We start from the raw sequence: 19,262 nt of genomic DNA, 5'->3' as shown, positions 1-19,262 counted from the left end.
TTAGTGCCTTTTTTGAGCATTTTATTGGAATTGTCTGATAAATGACAATATGACAATCCAAGAAGTCAGTGAAATTCTAGTATTTTATCTGTCATGTTAACTAACACTAAACAGCAGATAAAAACTCGTTAACTTCATCTGTTCTTCAGTAAATATGGCAACTTTTGCTTCCAGAAAAATCAGCATACCTAATGAAGAGTATGTGTTTTAGTGTGATAACCATCTTTAAATGTCATAGTAAAAAATAAAGAAAAAGAAAGGTGTACCTAGTTAGTTGCCTGAGTTACATTTGCCCATTTTTACCAGTGGCTATATATATTGTGCTTGCTCACTAGCGTCTGGATAGACGGAGGTGTTCAGTTACAGTGTTTTAATGAGGAGAGAATCACATATATTAAAAAAATTTGAAATATTTTAGGATCCTTACCTCAAATTATATAAAGGCACTTTGAAGTGAAAATGAACTAGACATGAATTAAACTGAACTGTACAAGTGAACAATATTTGCTCCGGAAAACACATCAAGATCTTCCTTCTTTCAAAAGAAGTCAAAATTAACTCATGTTCCAAAAAATATTTACACACAAATTTAATAATGCAAAAAATGAAACTTCTGTTAACATCTGGATCTGTTTATTGCATCACATTAAACTGTTGTTAGGTTCATCCTATCAGTTGGTTAGAGAACGCTAAAGTCATGATTACTTAGGAAAAGTATGTACAGAACAAACATCAGAACTGAGCTTTGCTTACACAAGCAACAACAATGCGCATGGTAAAAACAAAAAATCCTGTTTGTTTGCTTTTTTAAATTTACAAGATAACTGCCTTGAAACATTTAAAATGGGTCCAAAATGTTCAAAAATAATCAGCATCTGAGAACAACTGGATTTGAGTTTGAAGTTTGAAACTACTCAAATCCAACTCGATGTACAAAAAAACCCAAAACAAAAAACATCTGAATGTGATGGGAATAAATGTTTCATAGATCTGTAAGGAAAAATCCAACAACATATGCAATAAAATAAATAAACAATAAATTAAACTGGGAAAATAAAAGGATTCTCGCATGAGGCATGGCAGAGCAACAGGCACCTTTGTTAGTGGTGTGATTATAAGTCTCAGAGATGAGCTTTTTCCCCCTTTTTGTAAAGGAAAGAAAATTACACATACACTCACACTGCTGACTACGTAACAAGATTCAGCGAAAACATATTTTTTCTGAAACAATGAATTTAAGCAGTGGTCATGTGACCACAGAGAAGAGAAAACAGGTCTTTCTGAAAATATATATAAAGTAGAGCCCGACCAATTTATCCACGGGCTGATGTCATTAGCCAACATTAGCTATTTACAGATCTGTTGGTGTCCAGATTTATAATGGCCAATAAATGGAAATTAAAAAGTAAGTAAAACAGAGACGGGAGAAACACCTTTCTACTATTTTATGTGGTGACAGTGTATCGATTGGTGACCCGAGGGCACTCTAAGGGTTGGCAATGTGTTTGGAACGGCAGACGCAACAATCAGCTGATCTATGCAGGATGGGCCAGAGTGAGAAAGAATACATAAATAATTTTATTTAATTGTGTACTTTAGACAGTGACCCTAGAAAACGTGTGTTAGATTCAACCTGACTTTAAAGGGAAAATGATTTCATCATAGTTTAGTGTACAAATCAAGTATTCATTGAGTTTATTCCACATTTTATTTGTTTTGCTTCTCTATAACAACCTATGAGACACCTTTAAAATCAAAAGTAAATGTCCCCAGTATTTGACATTTCTAAAAGTGTTCCTCAGTTCTTTTGTGCATTTTATTTTTAATATTTTTGCTTTTATTAGTTAAGTTCGGGTTTGATCTTGTATGAATTTTGCTGCATGTAGTGTAACTTGTGTAGAAGATTTGACTTTCGGACGGATTGTTCTTAAGTCAGCTACAAATGTCTTTGTCAAACTGCTTTGCGTCTGCATATAAAAGCAAAGATTGCAAAATGCAACAAAATTTGTGAAATGTTACCTAAAAAAGAAAATTCCCCAGGCTGTAGGTTATCTTTTTTAAAAAAAAAAAGCAGATTGAGACCTTTTATAAAACATTAGTCTTGGCTTTAAACTAAATTAGGCAGCAGCTACAAATTACAGTAAAAGAACTGGTAATGACGAGCTTAAAAAATGAAATATACCCAGGGAAACCATCCAATAACAGCTAACTGAACATGACAACAGAGTAAGACTTGGAAGGTTGATCTCAGGAAGGTAAAAACAGAATGAAAACATACTTCAGATTCAATACGTGATAACTTAGACCACTGACAGTGTCATTATCAAATTGTAAGACTTTGAGAAAACATGGTAGAAAACTCCAAAGCTGTTGGTGTTTAAGGTCAAATCCTCCTTTTCCCTTTTGCCACTTTATTTTGTCTTCCAGCACACTTAGATTTTCTTTTTTCTCCAACAAATCTACATTTAAACTCGGGGCAGGAATGTTCTGTGCAGTAACTCTGAAAAATGTCCATCAAGAAAGAGGAAACCCCCCCCAAAATGATCTCTTTTGTTTTGTTATTAATTTCCCTTTAGGTGACTTAAACATCAGAAATCCAAGGTTCAGAAGAAATTCCTTTGTTTTGATGTGCTCGGTTTCACATTTTCTCATGTTTTTTCCCCCTCCTCAGCGATGTGGCGCTCTTTTTGCTCCCAAAATGAGACAAAAGAGGAGTGTAATTGTGCACACCGATTCAGCACAGGAAACACGGTCAGTGTCAATGAGCATCTCTCACCTCACTAACAATTAGTCTGTCAAAATGACAGCAGAATCACAGTATGTGACCAAATAGTCCCTTTTCTTAGGGAAAAAAACCGTTTTCTTTTTGTTTTGTTTTTTTCCAAGGAGATGTCAAAGAAAGTTTCTTTCCACAAATGTCTATCCCAGCCGTGGAAATCATAGGTCTGTAACCTTGTTTTCAACAGCAGCTGCTATCTGTTGGAGCCTGTATCCAAGCTGCATCTTCTGAGCCGTGCAGTCCTCTTCCAGAGCTGTGATAATCTGATAGAAGGTGAAAAGAGTTAAATTAAAATTCTTACTTAACATATTAAAGTTAGAGCAATGAGCTATCTTCCTTGAAAAGATTTCACTCCTATAGAAGCTTCTCACGCTTTGGTTGCTAGCAGATTGCTGCAGTCAAGTGTAGTTGAAGACCCCAACTTAAGGATATTCCTGGGTGCACATTTGCAGACAAGATGGCATCTTCCATGCAAACTACAGACAACTTTGGAAATCTACTAGAATCAAAACAGTTCCAAGAAAGTTTGAATCAACTGGTTGGGAATACAAGTTTTCCTTTCAGTGGTTGCCAGATCATTGTGGACTTGTCCCTAAAGCCGTATAGTGTGAGACCCTGCATCATGACCTACGAACTTCTAACCTCTGCAAGTCAATCGTACAGTTTGAGCAGAAGCTGAATAACGCGACTGAAAAAAAATCGCAGTGTCTGCCCAGCTTAAGCCTCTATGACTGGAGCCTTGAGCGTACAATGTGACACATCTAAAACGGCAGACAAGTTAACATCACATTGCTGCAAAATCTCAATGAAAGTCTGAGGAAACCTTAGTAAACACTGTTCCTGGTGAGTTTATGGGCTCAGTTACTAATTTTGAGCAATACAATATGAAACCTTAAGTCTGCATTGTGCACTGTGATCATCCTATGTGTCAGGAAAGGAGGACTATATATAAATATCAATCCATCCATTCACTTCCGCTTATCCTTCTCAGGGTCACAGGGGGCGGTGGAGCCTATCCCAGCTGTCATAGGGCAAGAGGCGGGGTACACCCTGGACAGATTGCCAGTATGTCGCAGGGCTAACACAGAGAGACGGACAACCATTTGCGCTCACATTCACTCCCGCATTCACACCTATGGGCAATTTGGATTAATTAATTAACCTATCCACACAAACTCCACTTTGTGGGGACTATATATATATAAAAAACAAAAACCAGATGACATGACAGGTCCTAGTGGTGAACCTGAAATATTGATTTCTGTCTGGAAATAGATACAATAGATGCAATACAGAGCGTAAACCCTGCCCACTTCATATTGGCGAATGGGATGTGAGATTCAAATTATAACAAGAACTACAAAAAGCAAATACTGTTTCTGTTGAGTATTTAATGCTGTTTTGTATGAGACAACTGTGGACTTCAGAGATCGGACATCCAAATATTTCAGGGAATTCAATCAGTTTTTCAATCAATAACTTGAGCTACACTCCTGACAGTTCATACATATGCACATAGCCAGCTCTTTAAATAATGATTACATGAAATCCCTGTCAGCTCACAACTAGTAAATCTCTCCCCTATCAGCACACTATGCAATGCAAGCATCATGTTTGCGGAATTTTGTGATACTCACCTGATCGTAGTATTTGTTGATGTACTTGTAAAGTTCATGTAAAGCCACGAGGCAGTTGACCTCAGCAGCGTAATTCTGTTCAGGGAGAGTAAAAATAGAGAGGCGAAGAAACGTCAGCGGTGGAAAGCTGTTAAAAACTGCATCGGTTGCTATTCATATTTTATTTCAAACTCCACATCCAGCTTGTTATTCTCCCAGCTAAATGGAATCTTCCAGGTCCTAAAAGTATTCATGTGTTCAGCCATTGTGTAAAAAAAGGTTACTTTGACTAAATGGGAAAACAAGAGTAGGTAACGTACACGAGAGAGTTCTGCTAGGGCCGAGTTCATCTCCTGGTCACTGGCAGAGATGGTCTGACGGATGTCTGCGTAGTACCTGGAGGTACAGGGAATCACAGATTTTTACATTAAATCCACAGAAATTTGAACCCAAATGCAAGAGAGATGTTTACCCCTAATAGCTCGCCACTCTCTCCACTGATTACTGTCAGTTCCTTTTTGACTTGTTTAATTTTAAATAAGAAAATATGACAAATTATGAGTCTATGGGGTATCAGTGGGGAAAACGTGTAGAGAAAGATGAAGTGATCCTTTTTAAATGCAGATCAGGCTAATAAGGCTTCGAAAACAAGCACATGTGTTACCTAAAATCTTGTCTAGCAACACTTTAATATTTCAGCAGGGCGACATGCCGAGCTTAATGTGCAGAAGGTAGTAGTAAGTGTAGCAGTCTGCTCTCAGACCATCCATGCATGGAGCCTCGCGGGCTTAGTCTACCCTCTGTCTGGCGCTGACAGATCGTCCTGGGCCTCAGTCTCTCCTTCCACCCCTCCCTCCTCTCTCTTCCAGAGTGTTTTTTATGCCTGGGGTCAGTGGGACAACCGGCTGCCATATTCTTACCTCTCCACCATCTGCTTGTAGCGGGGGATGTCTCTGGCATACAGCAACTTGTTGATAGGAGAGTCCTGCGTAAGGAAGACAGATGTCACATAAGAGTAACGAGGCATGTAAAACAAGGAGTAATAATGTGCACAAATAATTTTGTTGATGTCAGCATGCACTGGGTACAAAACAAGGCTGCAGGGCTCATTAGACTGTCTCAGCTGAACTCTGGACACGCACACTGATATGCACACACTCATCCCCCCTCCCTTTCCAAACGCCTTCGACGCTTATTCCCTTCCGATGCTGACGGGGATCAAGGAGACCAGCGCACGCAGGCCCGGATGTACTGTCTAATTCGGATGTCTCTCACCCTTTACCCACCCCTGTTGCTTGTCATGTGTTTCTTTGGTGTATTAAGAGTTTTTTCATGTGCAGAGGTGTTTTTTTCTGTTCTCAAACTGATCTCCCTGTTGGAGCTCAGTCTGGGGGGAGTTATTTTTTTCTCCTTATCTTTCCTCATGTGGTGCATTTTCCATTGTTATACCTCTCTGACCTGTCTTCCCCATGTGATGTTTTGTGTAATGTATGTATGGTCGGAGGGTAAGATGGCACCGCCATTGCGTGCAATAGGTCAGCAGCCTTATGAAATTTCCCCTTGTGGGACTAATAAAGGTATATCAAACATTCCTATTACACATGAGATGATGTGTAATATCTGATCCTTGCTACATATTATGTGTTAAGTCTTAAGTAGACAAAACCCAGCCCAGACTATTAGATTTGGTTATTTATGTACTGAGGAAAACTATACGATGCTCCTTAATGTTTAATTAGAGTCGGCTGTGAATTAATCAGGTGTGAAACCCTCTGACCTTCACAGTTTGAAAGTGTGGGATTGTATATTGCAGGATTAAGACACAGGATCTTTGGATTTTAGAAAAAAGTATTTTTTACATCTCTAAAGATTTTGAAATGTCCACAGTGAGACAGTCTAAGAACATGCTCCACAGAAAAAGGCGCCCAACAAACAGCACACTAATAACAAGGTGTGTTATCGTCTCTGAGGTAAAAAGAGACCCTGGTTAACTTCTAAGTAATGAAAGGCCTCTCTCACATCCACTATGGGGACGACACTAAAGTGCTATGAAGACAAAAAGTGTGCACAGCAATGCTGCAAGGAGGGTCACAGCAGATACAATTGCTTAATTCTCTGGAATCTAATTTTGGGACCATCTTAAAATGAAACATACATAATTAGCACAGGGCTCACAAACACAGAAGGACATAAGTTAAAATCTAATTCAAATTCTTTTTTTTCTTTTTTCTTTTTTTAAAAAAAAAAAAAAAAAGGACAGTGCATATTAATCTACAAATCAATGTCAATGTGTCAGAATTAGCCAAAAGGCTATTTTTCTTCCCTCTGTAAGTGTCTCATATTTGTCCTTTACAAATGAAGCTCACCCGTCCCAGTTTATGGTCAGCTATGGTGCAAGAATCCATAAAGGTCTGAGCTATGACAGACAGCACAGCATCCACGTGGTCTGACGTCTGCACATCAAAGATGAACTGCGGGTTCTTCAGGATATTGATCCAGAACCGCAGTGGCAAGCTGTTTGGTAAGGCAAGAAAACATTTACACATTTAACCAGTGATTGTAATGTAAAAGTACAGTTATACATCAGATTTTAAAAAATGCTTCTAATCCCCTCTTATGCAGAAAAAAAAGTGCAGGTTCTTTACTGGTGCTTCTACCCCTTTTGTTTGATTCTAACACACTCTGGTGTCCTGGGCCTTTTGGTTTCGTGGATCTGGAATGTGGTGAAAACGCAAAGCTCAAGTGATGTCTAAACTAACTGCTCTGAGGAGGTTTGGTTACGGCATGAATCAATGAAGAGCAGCCATAACATTTATGCATATTATGACTGCCTTAAAGAAAGGGCACATATAAATAATCACCTCATCCTTGAGTAATCGCATTAACAAGCTTGCACAAAAATACACTTTCAGCCTTTTTAGAGAGTTTAAAATATGAGAAACATGGTAAACACACAGGAATGGTTGTTATCACCAATAAGACAAACATACAAGACACTTCTTTTTGTGTCCTTTGTATATTTATTTGTCATTATTCACAATATGTAAGGTCCATGGTCTGTGAAATCATCACCACTTTTCTGGTGAGCTCTTTACAAGTACATAGAAAACAAATAAGATGCAGCCAAGTGCAGGTGGACCCACTGTCAGTAAGTGACAATGGGTTTCCCCGGAAGACCCACATAGCAGTGATGTATACAAAGGCAACAAAATCTAAGATGTCATATATTCCTCGTGTATAAGTCTCTGACAAGGTTCATGAGCCCTGGCAAACCCTGGCAAATCTCTGCTGTTTCCACAAGATCTTCAAGTAAAGTCCTAGTACAGTAACACCATAAAACCAGCTGTTGTCCATATGTTCTGTGTGGGGTGCTTCTTCAATCTCTGGATGGATGAAATTCCCCTCGAAGCATATCTATGCTGTGTTTCATATGTCTCACGGCCCATGACCCATTCCTGGCTTCCAACTCTGCCTCTCAACATCCAAACCCAATATAAGCGTCTTTCACCCAGTTACCTGTTGGTTTTCCAGATGTGGATGGTCTCCGGGTCCATGATGTTGTGCTGCTGAGCCTGCTCATCCAACAAGTCGAAAAAGTATTTGACAGCTAGAGGTACAGGACGGCTGGTGCTGAGGATGGCGGTGAATAAATCATCCACAAACTTCTGCAGAGTGCCCTGAGACAGAGCAGAGAAAGCGTCAGAGATAAATAAACCATGAAACAAAGAGGGGATGCTCTCTTTGAAGGGGCACTCCACAGATTATGCACATGAAGCTAAGTTAAGGTACATGTGTCATCTAACAGTTATGTAGCATTTCCTGAGGCTCTGAACAAGCCCGCGTCTATTTTTTCCCATCCCAATGTCACAGGGGGTTTTCTCAATTCTCAATCTTTACCCCTTGAAAGCCCAGAGGACTGACCCTTAAGGCACCTGTCTGCACTGAGCGGTTTCTGTCATATTTAATGAATAAGATTCTATATTAATGGTCCATGGGATAATGCACCATGGTGTTTGGTGCAAAAATAAGAAACCGGCACACTGGGATGAATATGCAGGGCGTTCAATTAATGGAAGTTTCTATTTAATGAAATACGTTTTTTTTTTCCACACACAAAAACAAGCTACATGCTGTAAACCAGTGAGTTTGATGATGTCACAGGGGCTCTGACCATCTTCAGGTTATGTTTAATAGTGAAACAGTGAATTGTAGGAAATACAGGATCCCAAGTTTCTTGAGCTTTAAATCTAAAACTGAGAGTGCATTATTTTGACCTCTAATGTACAGAATTTGACAAATAGATTTTTATTTTTGTTTGTTTGGGGACTTTTTAAAGTCTCCCATCATGGATGGACAATTATAAATTCTTGAAACAATTCTGCAAGTAAGCAGCACAGGCATACATTGCAACTTATGAAATATACAGTTCGTTTATTTTGTCTGGTCATCTTATCCTCACTTCAATCATCTAATTTCTTAAACCTTTAATTAGCTCAGGGTCGCCAGGGAGATCACATGGAGCGAGAGGCGTCAGTCATGCACCCGCGGTGACAGTATCACAGTGATAAGGAAAAAAGAAATCCTTTATTCTTCCTCTTGTTTTTTGATGCATCAGTGTAGCAGCTCCTCACATGCACATTCAAGGTGTGCAGAGGTCTAAAGCTGGATGCTATTTGTGTAAAAGGGGTGGTTATATGCCAGAGCCGCTGACATGAAACTATGGAAACATGTTCAATTAAATATTAATGTAATAGCAACGGCAAAAACAAGCCAAATATTTATTTGACATTTGTCTTTCAGCATAATCCGACATGCATCTTAAATCCACTGTGTTCCCAGTTTATTCATTGGTCATCATTACTACATAATGTCTTGGGTCAACATACATTATAAAGATAAATATTTCATGAGCTCTAAATAATTTAGACTCACGCTGGTTCCTAACTGACAAAGGTTTCTTTGTGAAAACGTGAGCTCAAAATAGCACCACGCCATAGTCACGAAGGCCACCGTGTTCACATACTCAGTGTTGGCTGGCTCATAAGGAAAATATGGAACATGAGCAAATATGTTTTTCAATTATGTAATCTCTAAATGAAAAAACTTGGATTTGTTGGATTGGACCGAGTGCAGCAGGGTTTTGTGGCATCTCTATTGTGAACATGTATGTCATGTCTCTGCACATCACACCTTCTTGCTGCTGACTCATTTCATATTTGTATATCAACTGTGGAGAATCCACAACAAAACCACTACATTTGGTGTTCCCAGCTGTTCACTCTGCTGCCTGGAGGCAACACAAACTTGAATAACACTCAGTAACACGTTTTGTTTATGAAAAATAAAAAAGAGATATAAGTACCATCTGATGTGTGTTCAATTTAAATATACAAAACCTATTAAGATATTAGTGAGTGACCACCTTGTTTGTCCCCATTCAGACCATGTGTTTTACCTTCATGGAGAGCAGGCGTGTGAGGTAGATCTCGGGGATCGCTTTGGCTCGCTCCCCACCCTTCTCCCTCACACTACCTCTCCTGTGCTTGGGCAGCTCAGACTCCTCGCTGGCTTTTACCAGATGCCACAGTCTCACGCCTCCTTCTTCCCCATCATCCAGCATAGGGGTCTCTGGTAGGAGGGGACAAACAGTTGGATGGGTAGGTGAGAAACAGGTCACTACATTTGAGCTGTTTCAAGTGTTTGCACGCAGTGAACAACTGACGTTTTTGTTCATTATTACAGCTTTTATTCACCCCACAAACTCATCTTCACACCTAAGTCACGGCCACTGTAAAATAGGATATGCATAAACAGTCAAACAGCGCCCTCCTCTGGTTATTTAGACTGAGTTCATCTGCTCAGAGAACACACGTCTGAATGAAGGTCGGCAACCATTGCCATTAGATGCAGTTGTCTGCATACAGACAGCAATGTATAACCATAATACCAACACAGGGGTAACAGATAATAATGAACTTACTCTCTCCTGGCATGTAATCGTGGCTGTCGTGAAGGTGATGTTTGTTGTTTCTGGGAACAAGGGCCACCGTCGCTCCGTCAGGGACCTGATTACACAGTCACATGACAACATTCACAATGTGGTTAAAACTGCTTCCAACACTTTAATGACTTGAGGTGTGTGTGTGTGTGTGTGTGTGTGTATCAGTGTTTGTGTGATGTCAGCACTCACCTTGTAGTGCTGCAGTGTATTAAGGCGCTTCCATGAACCTTGCACTACTGATGTCAGGTCTTCATCTGATAGGATTAGGTGACCTGCAACACCTGCACGCCACTCTGAAGGGAGAAATGTTCAGGTAACCTTGAGCTTGTGCTTACAGCTGCAGAATTAAGACAGTAAACTTTGAGGATTGATAAAAACGAAAACCTTCAGGGACCACACATCCACAGATGTTATTTCCTAGGTTGAATCTGGTAGACCAGCTGGCAGCTTTGCTTGTTTAAAGGTGCACTGTGTAAAATGTCACAACTACACACCAGTGGATTGCAGAATGCAGTCAGCTGAATTTGGTTTTCTTACCCCTCACCAATTCAAATGCATGATCCTACCTACAGTGACTGTAATCTGTCACTGACTGCAGGCAGTGACAGATTACAGATGAACAGCAGACAAACATCTCTGGCCGCCAGTCTCTTGTTTCCCTCAACTGTCAATGTCTCCATGTCTATTTACTCTGGCGCAGGCTGTAAAATTTAAACAGATACGAGTTGATGAGCGAGTGACATTCACCTCTCACTGATGACAGAGATACTGAGAAGTTGCTGACGATACCCTGAACGTGTCTATCAAATGGATCTAACACTGCTGACTTGAGTATGTGAGAATGACTCAAACTGTTTATCAGATGGAAAGTGTGATTTTCGGGCCACTCGAGCTTAACATTAGCTGGAATAATATTATCCTATAACCAGCTATTGATGCTATTTAGTCGGGTGTCGCAGCTGTTTGGAGACGGGAGGGTCAGATGTGTAATCTGCTGACAATATCAGGAATAAATTAGCATGTTGTTGCAGCCCTGAAGTCTGCTCAGGTGATGACATTTTATTAAGATGCCTGTGGCGTTGTCTCTTTCCTTCGGCTTTTCACTCATTTCTCTGATGATGAAACAGGTATGATCCTTCATAGCTTGAGTCCAAAGGTACAAACATTAATTAAAGTGTTTTGACTTCTATGGCACATTAATACCTGCAAGTTCTCTTTTCCTCCACCTTTGATGTACTACGTATGTGGCTGGTCACACGCATGAAACATGCTCGTTGCAGTGGCGATGTCCATCTCGACCATTGTATTCAAGATGGAAGAGCAATATGGCAGCTTCCACTCCTATTAATTTTTATGGATTAATTCTAGGTTTATCACAATGTATGAATTTGTTGGAAGATGTAATTATACACTAGTTTCTACAGATTTAGAAGTGATATCTTTTCAGCAGATGTGTTTTCACCTTTTACTTTTTCAAACCAGAACCAAGTGTTGTTTAGATGACTGGTGAGGTTGTTTAATGTTTAAATACTGATTCGATGACAGTTGTTTTGTTTTCTTTTATGCACTTCACACATAAAAATATCTGCATCTCTATAATTAAAATGCTCACATAAGAGAAGACTGAAACACAAGAAAGAGTTATGCTGTTGTGAAATGAATCTGACTCACCGAGATGTAACGAGTCGATGTGCGGCCGCTGAGAAAAAGATGTTCCCTTCCAGGTTTGTTCCAGAAGTTTCTCTTTTACTTGTGTGATGGTGTCGCAGTCCAGCACCTTAGCGGGAACTGACTGCGCTGTGCTGCCGCCGCTGGCAGCTGCAGCTGGCATCACCACATTTAGAGTCTGGACACATGTACACAAATGCTGATTATGGATAAAATGATAACACTGTAGGACACACGGCACTTTGGAGGAGTGTTTGAGTGTTCACTTGTGTGCAACCATCCACACTGGTTTGACTTTAAATTGTTTAAGCTTAAATCTTAACAGTTTGACGTTTACATTAATTTTAGTCATGTTTTATTTTAAAGATGTCAAAGTTATGTGAAAAGCACACCCCATTACTCAGTAGCTTGTATAACCACCTTTAGCAACAATAACATAAAATGTCATCAGTTTAAGCATTAAGACACTTTGTCCCACTCTCACATCAGGTCTTTGAGGTTAGTGGGTATTTTTCCATGCACCGCTCTCTCTTAAGGCCCCATCACAACTTCAATCAGGTTGATGTCTGGACTTCAACTAGGCTACTGCAACATCTTGATTCTTGTCTTTTTCATCCAATCTGTAGCTGATTTGCTGCTGCGTTTGGGAGCATTGTCCTGTCACATGACCCAATTTGACGTTCTTCTGGCAGGAATTCCAAATAAGCCACACTTATTCATCCTTTTTCTAACTGTACTGTTTCTGTTTCTAACTGTATTGTCATCAACTTTAAACTGAGGAGCTCTTGAATTTTGTTCAAGCTTGTATGACCATTCTTTCCTGATACACCCACTCCTGGTAAGACTGTTGTATTGTTTTTATGCAACCCTGAATGCTCCAGACCAAAGTGACAAAAATCTGCTTTTATAAAGGTTCTCACGTCTTGATGACAAATTAATCATCAACACGTTGATGTGTAGGCATTTGATTAATCTCTTAATTCCTGTGGAAACAGTAAGGACGTACTTAGCTTATTAAGTTAAATATCAGCATATGATAATAAACCAAACAGGAAAACATGGGTTTCTCCTTCCAACATTAATAATGCTGCAATCAAAGGACGTGTGTGTTCTAACCAGTGTGCGGTACTCCACGTCCTCTCGCAGGAGTCGGTTGTCGTTAAGTGTGTACTTGGCTTTTCCAGTCACAGCGTCCACAGGTCCCTTATCCACCTGGTGCTTTATTGCTCTGAACAGCATGTAGAAAGATTCCCCTGCTGATTCCTGGCAAGGCATGAAGAATTCATTCATTAACGTGGTATTCCACACTTCTGATCAGTCACACTGTCTTATTGGACATTTGATCTCCACTGACTTTCTGTGAAATGTGCTTTAAATACAGCGCATCTGTTCCTCCTATAATGAAGTGTTTTAATGTTATAATTCAACAACTGACAGCAAATTCATGCAGCACTGCAGTTAGCACTCCTTCCTGCTTATTTGCAACATTTATTGGAGTATCTAATCATATGAAGATGAAGTTTTTAGCATCAAGCACTTGTGTGTTCCCACGGTATGGTCTGTTATGTTACGCTATGGATACTATTTAACGACACTGCTTGTTGAGGAACCGGCAGGCCTCAAACTAGAGATTTAGATGGACTTGTCTTCTTGCTTAGTTTAACACTGGAGCCTCCCATTGCTCTTTAAAAAAGAAATTAAAGCCAGTTTTAATACTGTGAAGAGAATAGTACACACCATAGTGTGATTTTTTTTATTAGTTTTAGTCTGATTTTTTGCTTTATTTCTTAGAACAAGAATAATCTTCTCTTTTTGAACATAAAAGGTTTTCTGATAAAACCCTAACACTGTCTTTTAGAGGAAGAGGAAGGGTAAGCTCCACCAACTATACCCCTTAAAGGGTTAAAAAAATTTAAATAAATCAAATTGATTTTTTTTTTTTTTTACAAAAAATATAAACTAATGAATGTTTCTGATCATGTTATTGCCAAGACTGTGCTGTGCGTTTCAAAGGGAAGCAGTTCTGTACCAAAGTTGTTAAAAATGACCTTGAAAGCACAATTTTAGCAGATTTTCCCCCTTTTCAGGTTCTTAAAACATTTTCCCGACATAAAAACTTCACAGTAAAGAGACAGTAAAAATGTTCTTTTTTATAACTTCAAATAACACTATAGTAGTAACTGATGTTCATCATGTTTCACTGATGCTGGCGCCAGTGTCTAACCAGCTAATGTCTGGTCAACCTTAAAACAACTTACCCTCAGAAACGTGAAGAGACAAATGGACATCCAGTTTGTCAGCAGCTTCTCAACAACTGATTCAGTTCTGGGGAGGAAAAAAATGAGACACATGTAAATGATCCGTGGATGACAAACATCTCCTACTCGCCAACTAGGACAGGTTAAAAAACGGCATCACCTCCTCAGCATCAGTTTGGGGTTCTTGGCCACATACTGTTCCACTAGATCATTGAGCAACGTCTTCAGGATGTCTGTGAAGTACTCGAGTTTACCGTGCAGAGCTACAGTCAGCAGAGAGGCCACATAGGCCCGGTCCCTGGGGGAGAAGGTCCGCTGCACCTCGAGAGTGTGAATAAACTAGAAAAACAAAAAAGGTGAGAATATGGAGTTACTTAATCTGTGTGTGAAAAATCCCCCTCGTTTCTGTTGAGACCAGGTAAACCTTGGCAGAATAGCTCTGTATCTCTAGTATGGGACCTCCCCATCCTTCTATTGCATGCACATAAGGCTGACATTGGAGAGTAGTAGCAGCAAAATAGAACCAACAATTCTGTGGGTTGCAAAGGGGCTTGCTTGGCAAATGTAGGCGGCATAAATAAATAAACACAGATTTAATAAAAAGCAGCTGTGGAGGCTTACCTTAGTGAGAAAAAGTTTACTGTTCAGCAGATTGGACAACTGAATCAGCCCTTGCTCAACCGTCTGCCTTCGACTCTCTGGGACATCCAGATCTCGTCTCAGTGGGGACTCCTGGTGCCCCGGGAAGAAAATACGCTCAGCATACGTTCGGTAATCCAGGAAGGGAATCCCAGAGCCCACCAAATCACTGGACATGTCCATCATCTCTGTCATCAAGTCTAAAAAAAAATATGGTTTAGTCTAACTTTAAGGAGACGTATTCTCTAAAAGTCTAGAAGAAAAAGAGGAAGTTACCTGTGAACTCTTTCTTACAGCGGTCTCTGACACTGGTCTCCAGGTTCTCCAGCTGGATCTGGACTTTCTTATAGTCCCTCATGGCCTGTTTGCTCTTTCTCCTGACCCACAAGCCATGATGAAAAGGCAATATTACAGCCAAAACCAACCAATATGTTGATCAAATGAGAAACTGATGCTCAGTGAATTGAACATGTTTACCTGTATATGAGCACTATGATGAGCACAATGAGAGCCACTATGGATGCTCCAACACCGACTCCCACCTGAGCCTCTTGAGGAAATGTAGACTGTGTCTGGCTGTCGTACTCTACTCTGCCCAGAGAAAAGTTCAGATTTCCCATTTTCACCTGAAAAGCAGGTGAAAAACAACAAGTTTAACACTACAGCAAGAAATCCTAAGTCCTCACTATATGAACTAGAGAGGGTTCACTGAACTCAAATTCACAGTTCTTTGTATCATGTACTCACCGTAAACTCAGGCAGACTGTCCACGCCATCCTGCTTCTTCCTACCTTTCACCGAGGGCTGCTGAGCCGGTGGCTCGCAGTACAAGTGGCTGTGTGTCAGGGTCTTCACCGAACACAGGCCGTCACCTATCCAAGCCTCCACCTCGCGCTTGAACATGGCTTGATCTAGATGTTCTCCCTTGATCAAAAAAACAGAGTACGGCTTTTCTAAAGCAGCTCTGACAAAACACAACAGCATTTCATGTGTTTAGTCAGAAGAAACCCAGCCTCTGCGGAAAGAATGTAATTTCACTCTTCTTTCACTCTCAGCTACAACTTTCAATAAAATGTTATTATTATTTATATTTTATAGAAGGACATTCATATGATTTATTTCTCAATATGTTCTTTGAAACCTGAACCAGTAAGTGGAAAGACTTAGGCTACGTTCACACTGCAAGCGAAAGCGCATCAAATCCGATGCGACCCATATCCGATCATGGTATGACAGTGTGAACGGCACAAATCCGATATTTTCAAATCCGATCTGGGTCACTTTTGTATGTGGTACTGAATCCGATACATATCCGATGTTTTAGAAAGCGACTGCTGTTTGAACGGTCATGTCGCATTAAACCCGTCTTTTACCTCACTGACACAAGACAGACGCTAATTATCAGCACCAGAGAAGCGCCCGAGAAGACATCGCGAACGCTTCCTGGCCATCCAGTGTAGATGTCAGTGAAACTGTTGGGAAGACAACGTTGGAGAAACGTGAACATGTTATTTGTACTGTATAACCTGCAGATTCTGACAGAAATCTGCAACTATCCTTTGAAGCACCGCTCCTCTAAAACAGCAATAAGGATAATTATTAGGTTATCTGCATTATTACCTAAATAACAAAATAACTTAAAGCAAAGATTGGGAAACGTAAAGTCCAAAGTCTTTATATTAAGGGCCATCAGTCAAACAATATTGTTTGCTCTGGGTCTAAACAGAGCACGTTGTGTGTGACATCTTCTTTTGCGCATGCGGGTCACTTTGAGCGTTCACACTAGAGCACATTTGCTGGTCACATTTTATTTGTAGTGTGAACAAGCAGACAAAAAAATCGGATTTGACCAAAAAATCGTAATTGAGCATTAACACCTGCAGTGTGAACGTAGCCTTACTGAGGATAGGAGGTGGTCCTATGCAGACTTCTTAAAGCCTTTTATGTTATTTAAAGATGTAGTTGCATATTGTGCCCACAAGGAGGCAATGTATGCATACAGCGTATGGTCTGAGTGTGCCTTGAGAACGACTCCAGGCCACATGAAATAGGAAACACATTATCTGCATTACTTTGTCAATCACGACGATCGTTTTATGACTATTTTGATAGTGTTCAATTATTAAATGTGGGATTTATATGGGTTTTATCCAATTTCCTTTCCATATTTGGAGAATTCAGACAGCTCTTATCATGCCTGCAGTGCAGAGAGGTTGCTTCTCTCAGGTAGGGACCTTACTAAAGAAACTGACTGTTAAAACTTACCACACTGCTGAAAGTAGTACAGAAACAGGAAATGAAAGACCTGTCACCAGAGAGTTTTGTCCATCTAACCACAACAACTACTTCTTCCATAAAGTGGCATGTTGTTGTGTTTTCTATTCATTGTTAGCGTTTTATTTTATTTTTTCAGACTGACTTCAACAACACTGTGAGATTGTTTGTTTAACACAGTCTTGAGCAGAAACAAAGTGGTGCCAGTTTATTTCGAGCTCGAGGTTTCCGTAACTCACCTCGACAGAGATGATGCTGCCGGGTTTGTGATGGTACGGCTTGCTGGGATCATTCCGGTTCAGCTTGTAGAGCGTGGGGTTGAGCTCATACCTAAAGGCTTCCTTACCCACGGTGTTGAAGTCAAAATGAAGGCTGTCCAACAGGAAGTGAACTTTGACCCTTGCATTAATGGCCTCTGGGCCCACGGCCGGGGTCGGGCACAAGATGAGGGAGGAGCTGTTCACCGTGCAGCGAGACTCGTACTGGAAGAGAGCACGGGGGAAGTGAAAAAGAAGATAATTCTTGGATGCATATTTTAAACAAAATCAGTGCAGTAAATAATCTTTTCTGTACAATCCCATGAAGACACCTGTTTGACACGGCAGAGCGTCCCCTCAGGGCAGTCCGCCTCTGGAACAATCCTCCTCCATCTCTTCAGCGGACCCTGGTGATCTTGTCCTCGGTTCAGGCTTCCTTCTTTCTTCTTACCCACACTTCTCCGCCTCCTGGGAGGGAGAGTGTCACGAGGACTGAGGGTAACCCTCATTTTTGGCTCCTGGACCACATCCAGGTTCTGACCAGAAACTGTGATGATTCTGCCTCCACTGTGGGAGAAAGCAGTACGAAAGAAAATAAGTTCAGTGGATTTGTGTTAATTTAATGTCTGTCGTCACTTTTACAATACTGCAATATTTAATACCAAATTGCTTAATACCTTACACATGCACTGATACAAGTGTAATTTGGGGGGCTAACCCAGCCTGGGGTGAGCCTACTCCAGCTGTCATTGGGTGAGAGAGAGACAGAGCACACCCCGGCCACACTGACCATCCATTACAGGGTTAACACAGAGTTACAGTCCTCTACTCACAATCATATTCACCTAAAGCCAGTTTAGAATAACCAAAATCCCTAAGATGTGGGAGGAGAGCCCATGTAGGCAAAGGGAGCACAGAAACTCCACACAGAAAGGCCCCGGCCGGCCAGCAGATTGCTGTGAGGTGACTGTATTAATCTTGGATGGGGATTTGTTTTATTAACTGTGTGTGTTCCTTTTCTATAGCTTTCTATAGGTTTGTTTCAATATGGAAAAACTTGTGTTTCTCTTTAGACTCTGAAACTAAAGTTTTTAAGCTCATCAAATAGATAATATGGGTGATGATCCATTTTATTGGTGATTTAATAAAAATGGATTTTATAATATTAAAAGCATTTCACTTGACTTCATTACTGGACTAGATGTACACAGTTATATTCCACTAAAGCACCTGAGAAAGCTTTTGGACGGAGCAGCCTTGGTGATGTTTGGGTTGGGGGTGTAATGATACACCGAGCCCTTCAGGTGGCGCTCTGCACCACCAAACCGCACAGTGATGCCGTGTTCTCCAGTCCTGTTGCTGCCTCGGGTCAGACAGCTGATGTGATCCTTCTGGATGTCGCGCCTGAGAAGAGGATCGTCTTTTAGATTTTAACCCACAAATCAAATCCTGCAGCATGAACAGGATTTATTCTGGAAGTGCTTACACATCACACGGTATTCCTCCAATTAAGACGCTGACTTCGTTCAGGTGTCCTGTCCTCAGGGCTTGGCCTGTGATGGTGAGAGAGGAGCCGCCTGCTTTGGGCCCTCTGTGGGGGAAGATGCTGCTTAGCACGGGATTCTGGAGAGAGAAGAGAGATCAAGCATGAGACGTAAAGAATAAAAGTGTAATTGATAACTCAATACTGAGATGAAGATTTATAGGGAAGATAAAAAGAAAGGCCAGGGCATTCTGGGAAACACTGGTAGTGTGCCTGATGGCCGTTGA

At 40.6% G+C, this 19,262-nt stretch overlaps 1 protein-coding gene across 2 annotated transcripts in view; it reads right to left on the bottom strand.

Annotated features, from left to right (window-relative positions):
* Positions 1-2,062: 2,062 nt before the first annotated feature.
* Positions 2,063-19,262, bottom strand: part of plxnb1a (plexin b1a) — a 70,145-nt gene continuing 52,945 nt past the window's right edge. For both annotated transcript variants that reach the window (XM_085145407.1, XM_085145408.1), the window contains 21 exons: positions 18,979-19,115; positions 18,723-18,896; positions 17,825-18,059; positions 17,475-17,717; positions 15,709-15,885; positions 15,439-15,587; positions 15,238-15,338; positions 14,944-15,161; positions 14,483-14,661; positions 14,323-14,389; positions 13,181-13,327; positions 12,068-12,242; positions 10,586-10,689; positions 10,376-10,460; positions 9,851-10,023; positions 7,912-8,072; positions 6,762-6,909; positions 5,316-5,380; positions 4,716-4,791; positions 4,417-4,491; positions 2,063-3,042 (listed from right to left, as the gene is read on the bottom strand). In XM_085145407.1, coding sequence (XP_085001533.1) covers positions 2,938-3,042; positions 4,417-4,491; positions 4,716-4,791; positions 5,316-5,380; positions 6,762-6,909; positions 7,912-8,072; positions 9,851-10,023; positions 10,376-10,460; positions 10,586-10,689; positions 12,068-12,242; positions 13,181-13,327; positions 14,323-14,389; positions 14,483-14,661; positions 14,944-15,161; positions 15,238-15,338; positions 15,439-15,587; positions 15,709-15,885; positions 17,475-17,717; positions 17,825-18,059; positions 18,723-18,896; positions 18,979-19,115 — 2,994 coding nt within the window. In that variant the 3' untranslated portion in view covers positions 2,063-2,937. The remainder of the gene's footprint in view (positions 3,043-4,416; positions 4,492-4,715; positions 4,792-5,315; positions 5,381-6,761; positions 6,910-7,911; positions 8,073-9,850; positions 10,024-10,375; positions 10,461-10,585; positions 10,690-12,067; positions 12,243-13,180; positions 13,328-14,322; positions 14,390-14,482; positions 14,662-14,943; positions 15,162-15,237; positions 15,339-15,438; positions 15,588-15,708; positions 15,886-17,474; positions 17,718-17,824; positions 18,060-18,722; positions 18,897-18,978; positions 19,116-19,262) is intronic.

Source organism: Neolamprologus multifasciatus, chromosome 20 (assembly GCF_963576455.1).
Source record: "Neolamprologus multifasciatus chromosome 20, fNeoMul1.2, whole genome shotgun sequence".
NCBI classification, from domain to species: Eukaryota; Metazoa; Chordata; class Actinopteri; order Cichliformes; family Cichlidae; genus Neolamprologus; species Neolamprologus multifasciatus.
The sequence above is the reverse complement of the archived record's forward strand: the minus strand, read 5'-3'. Positions and strand labels throughout refer to the sequence as shown.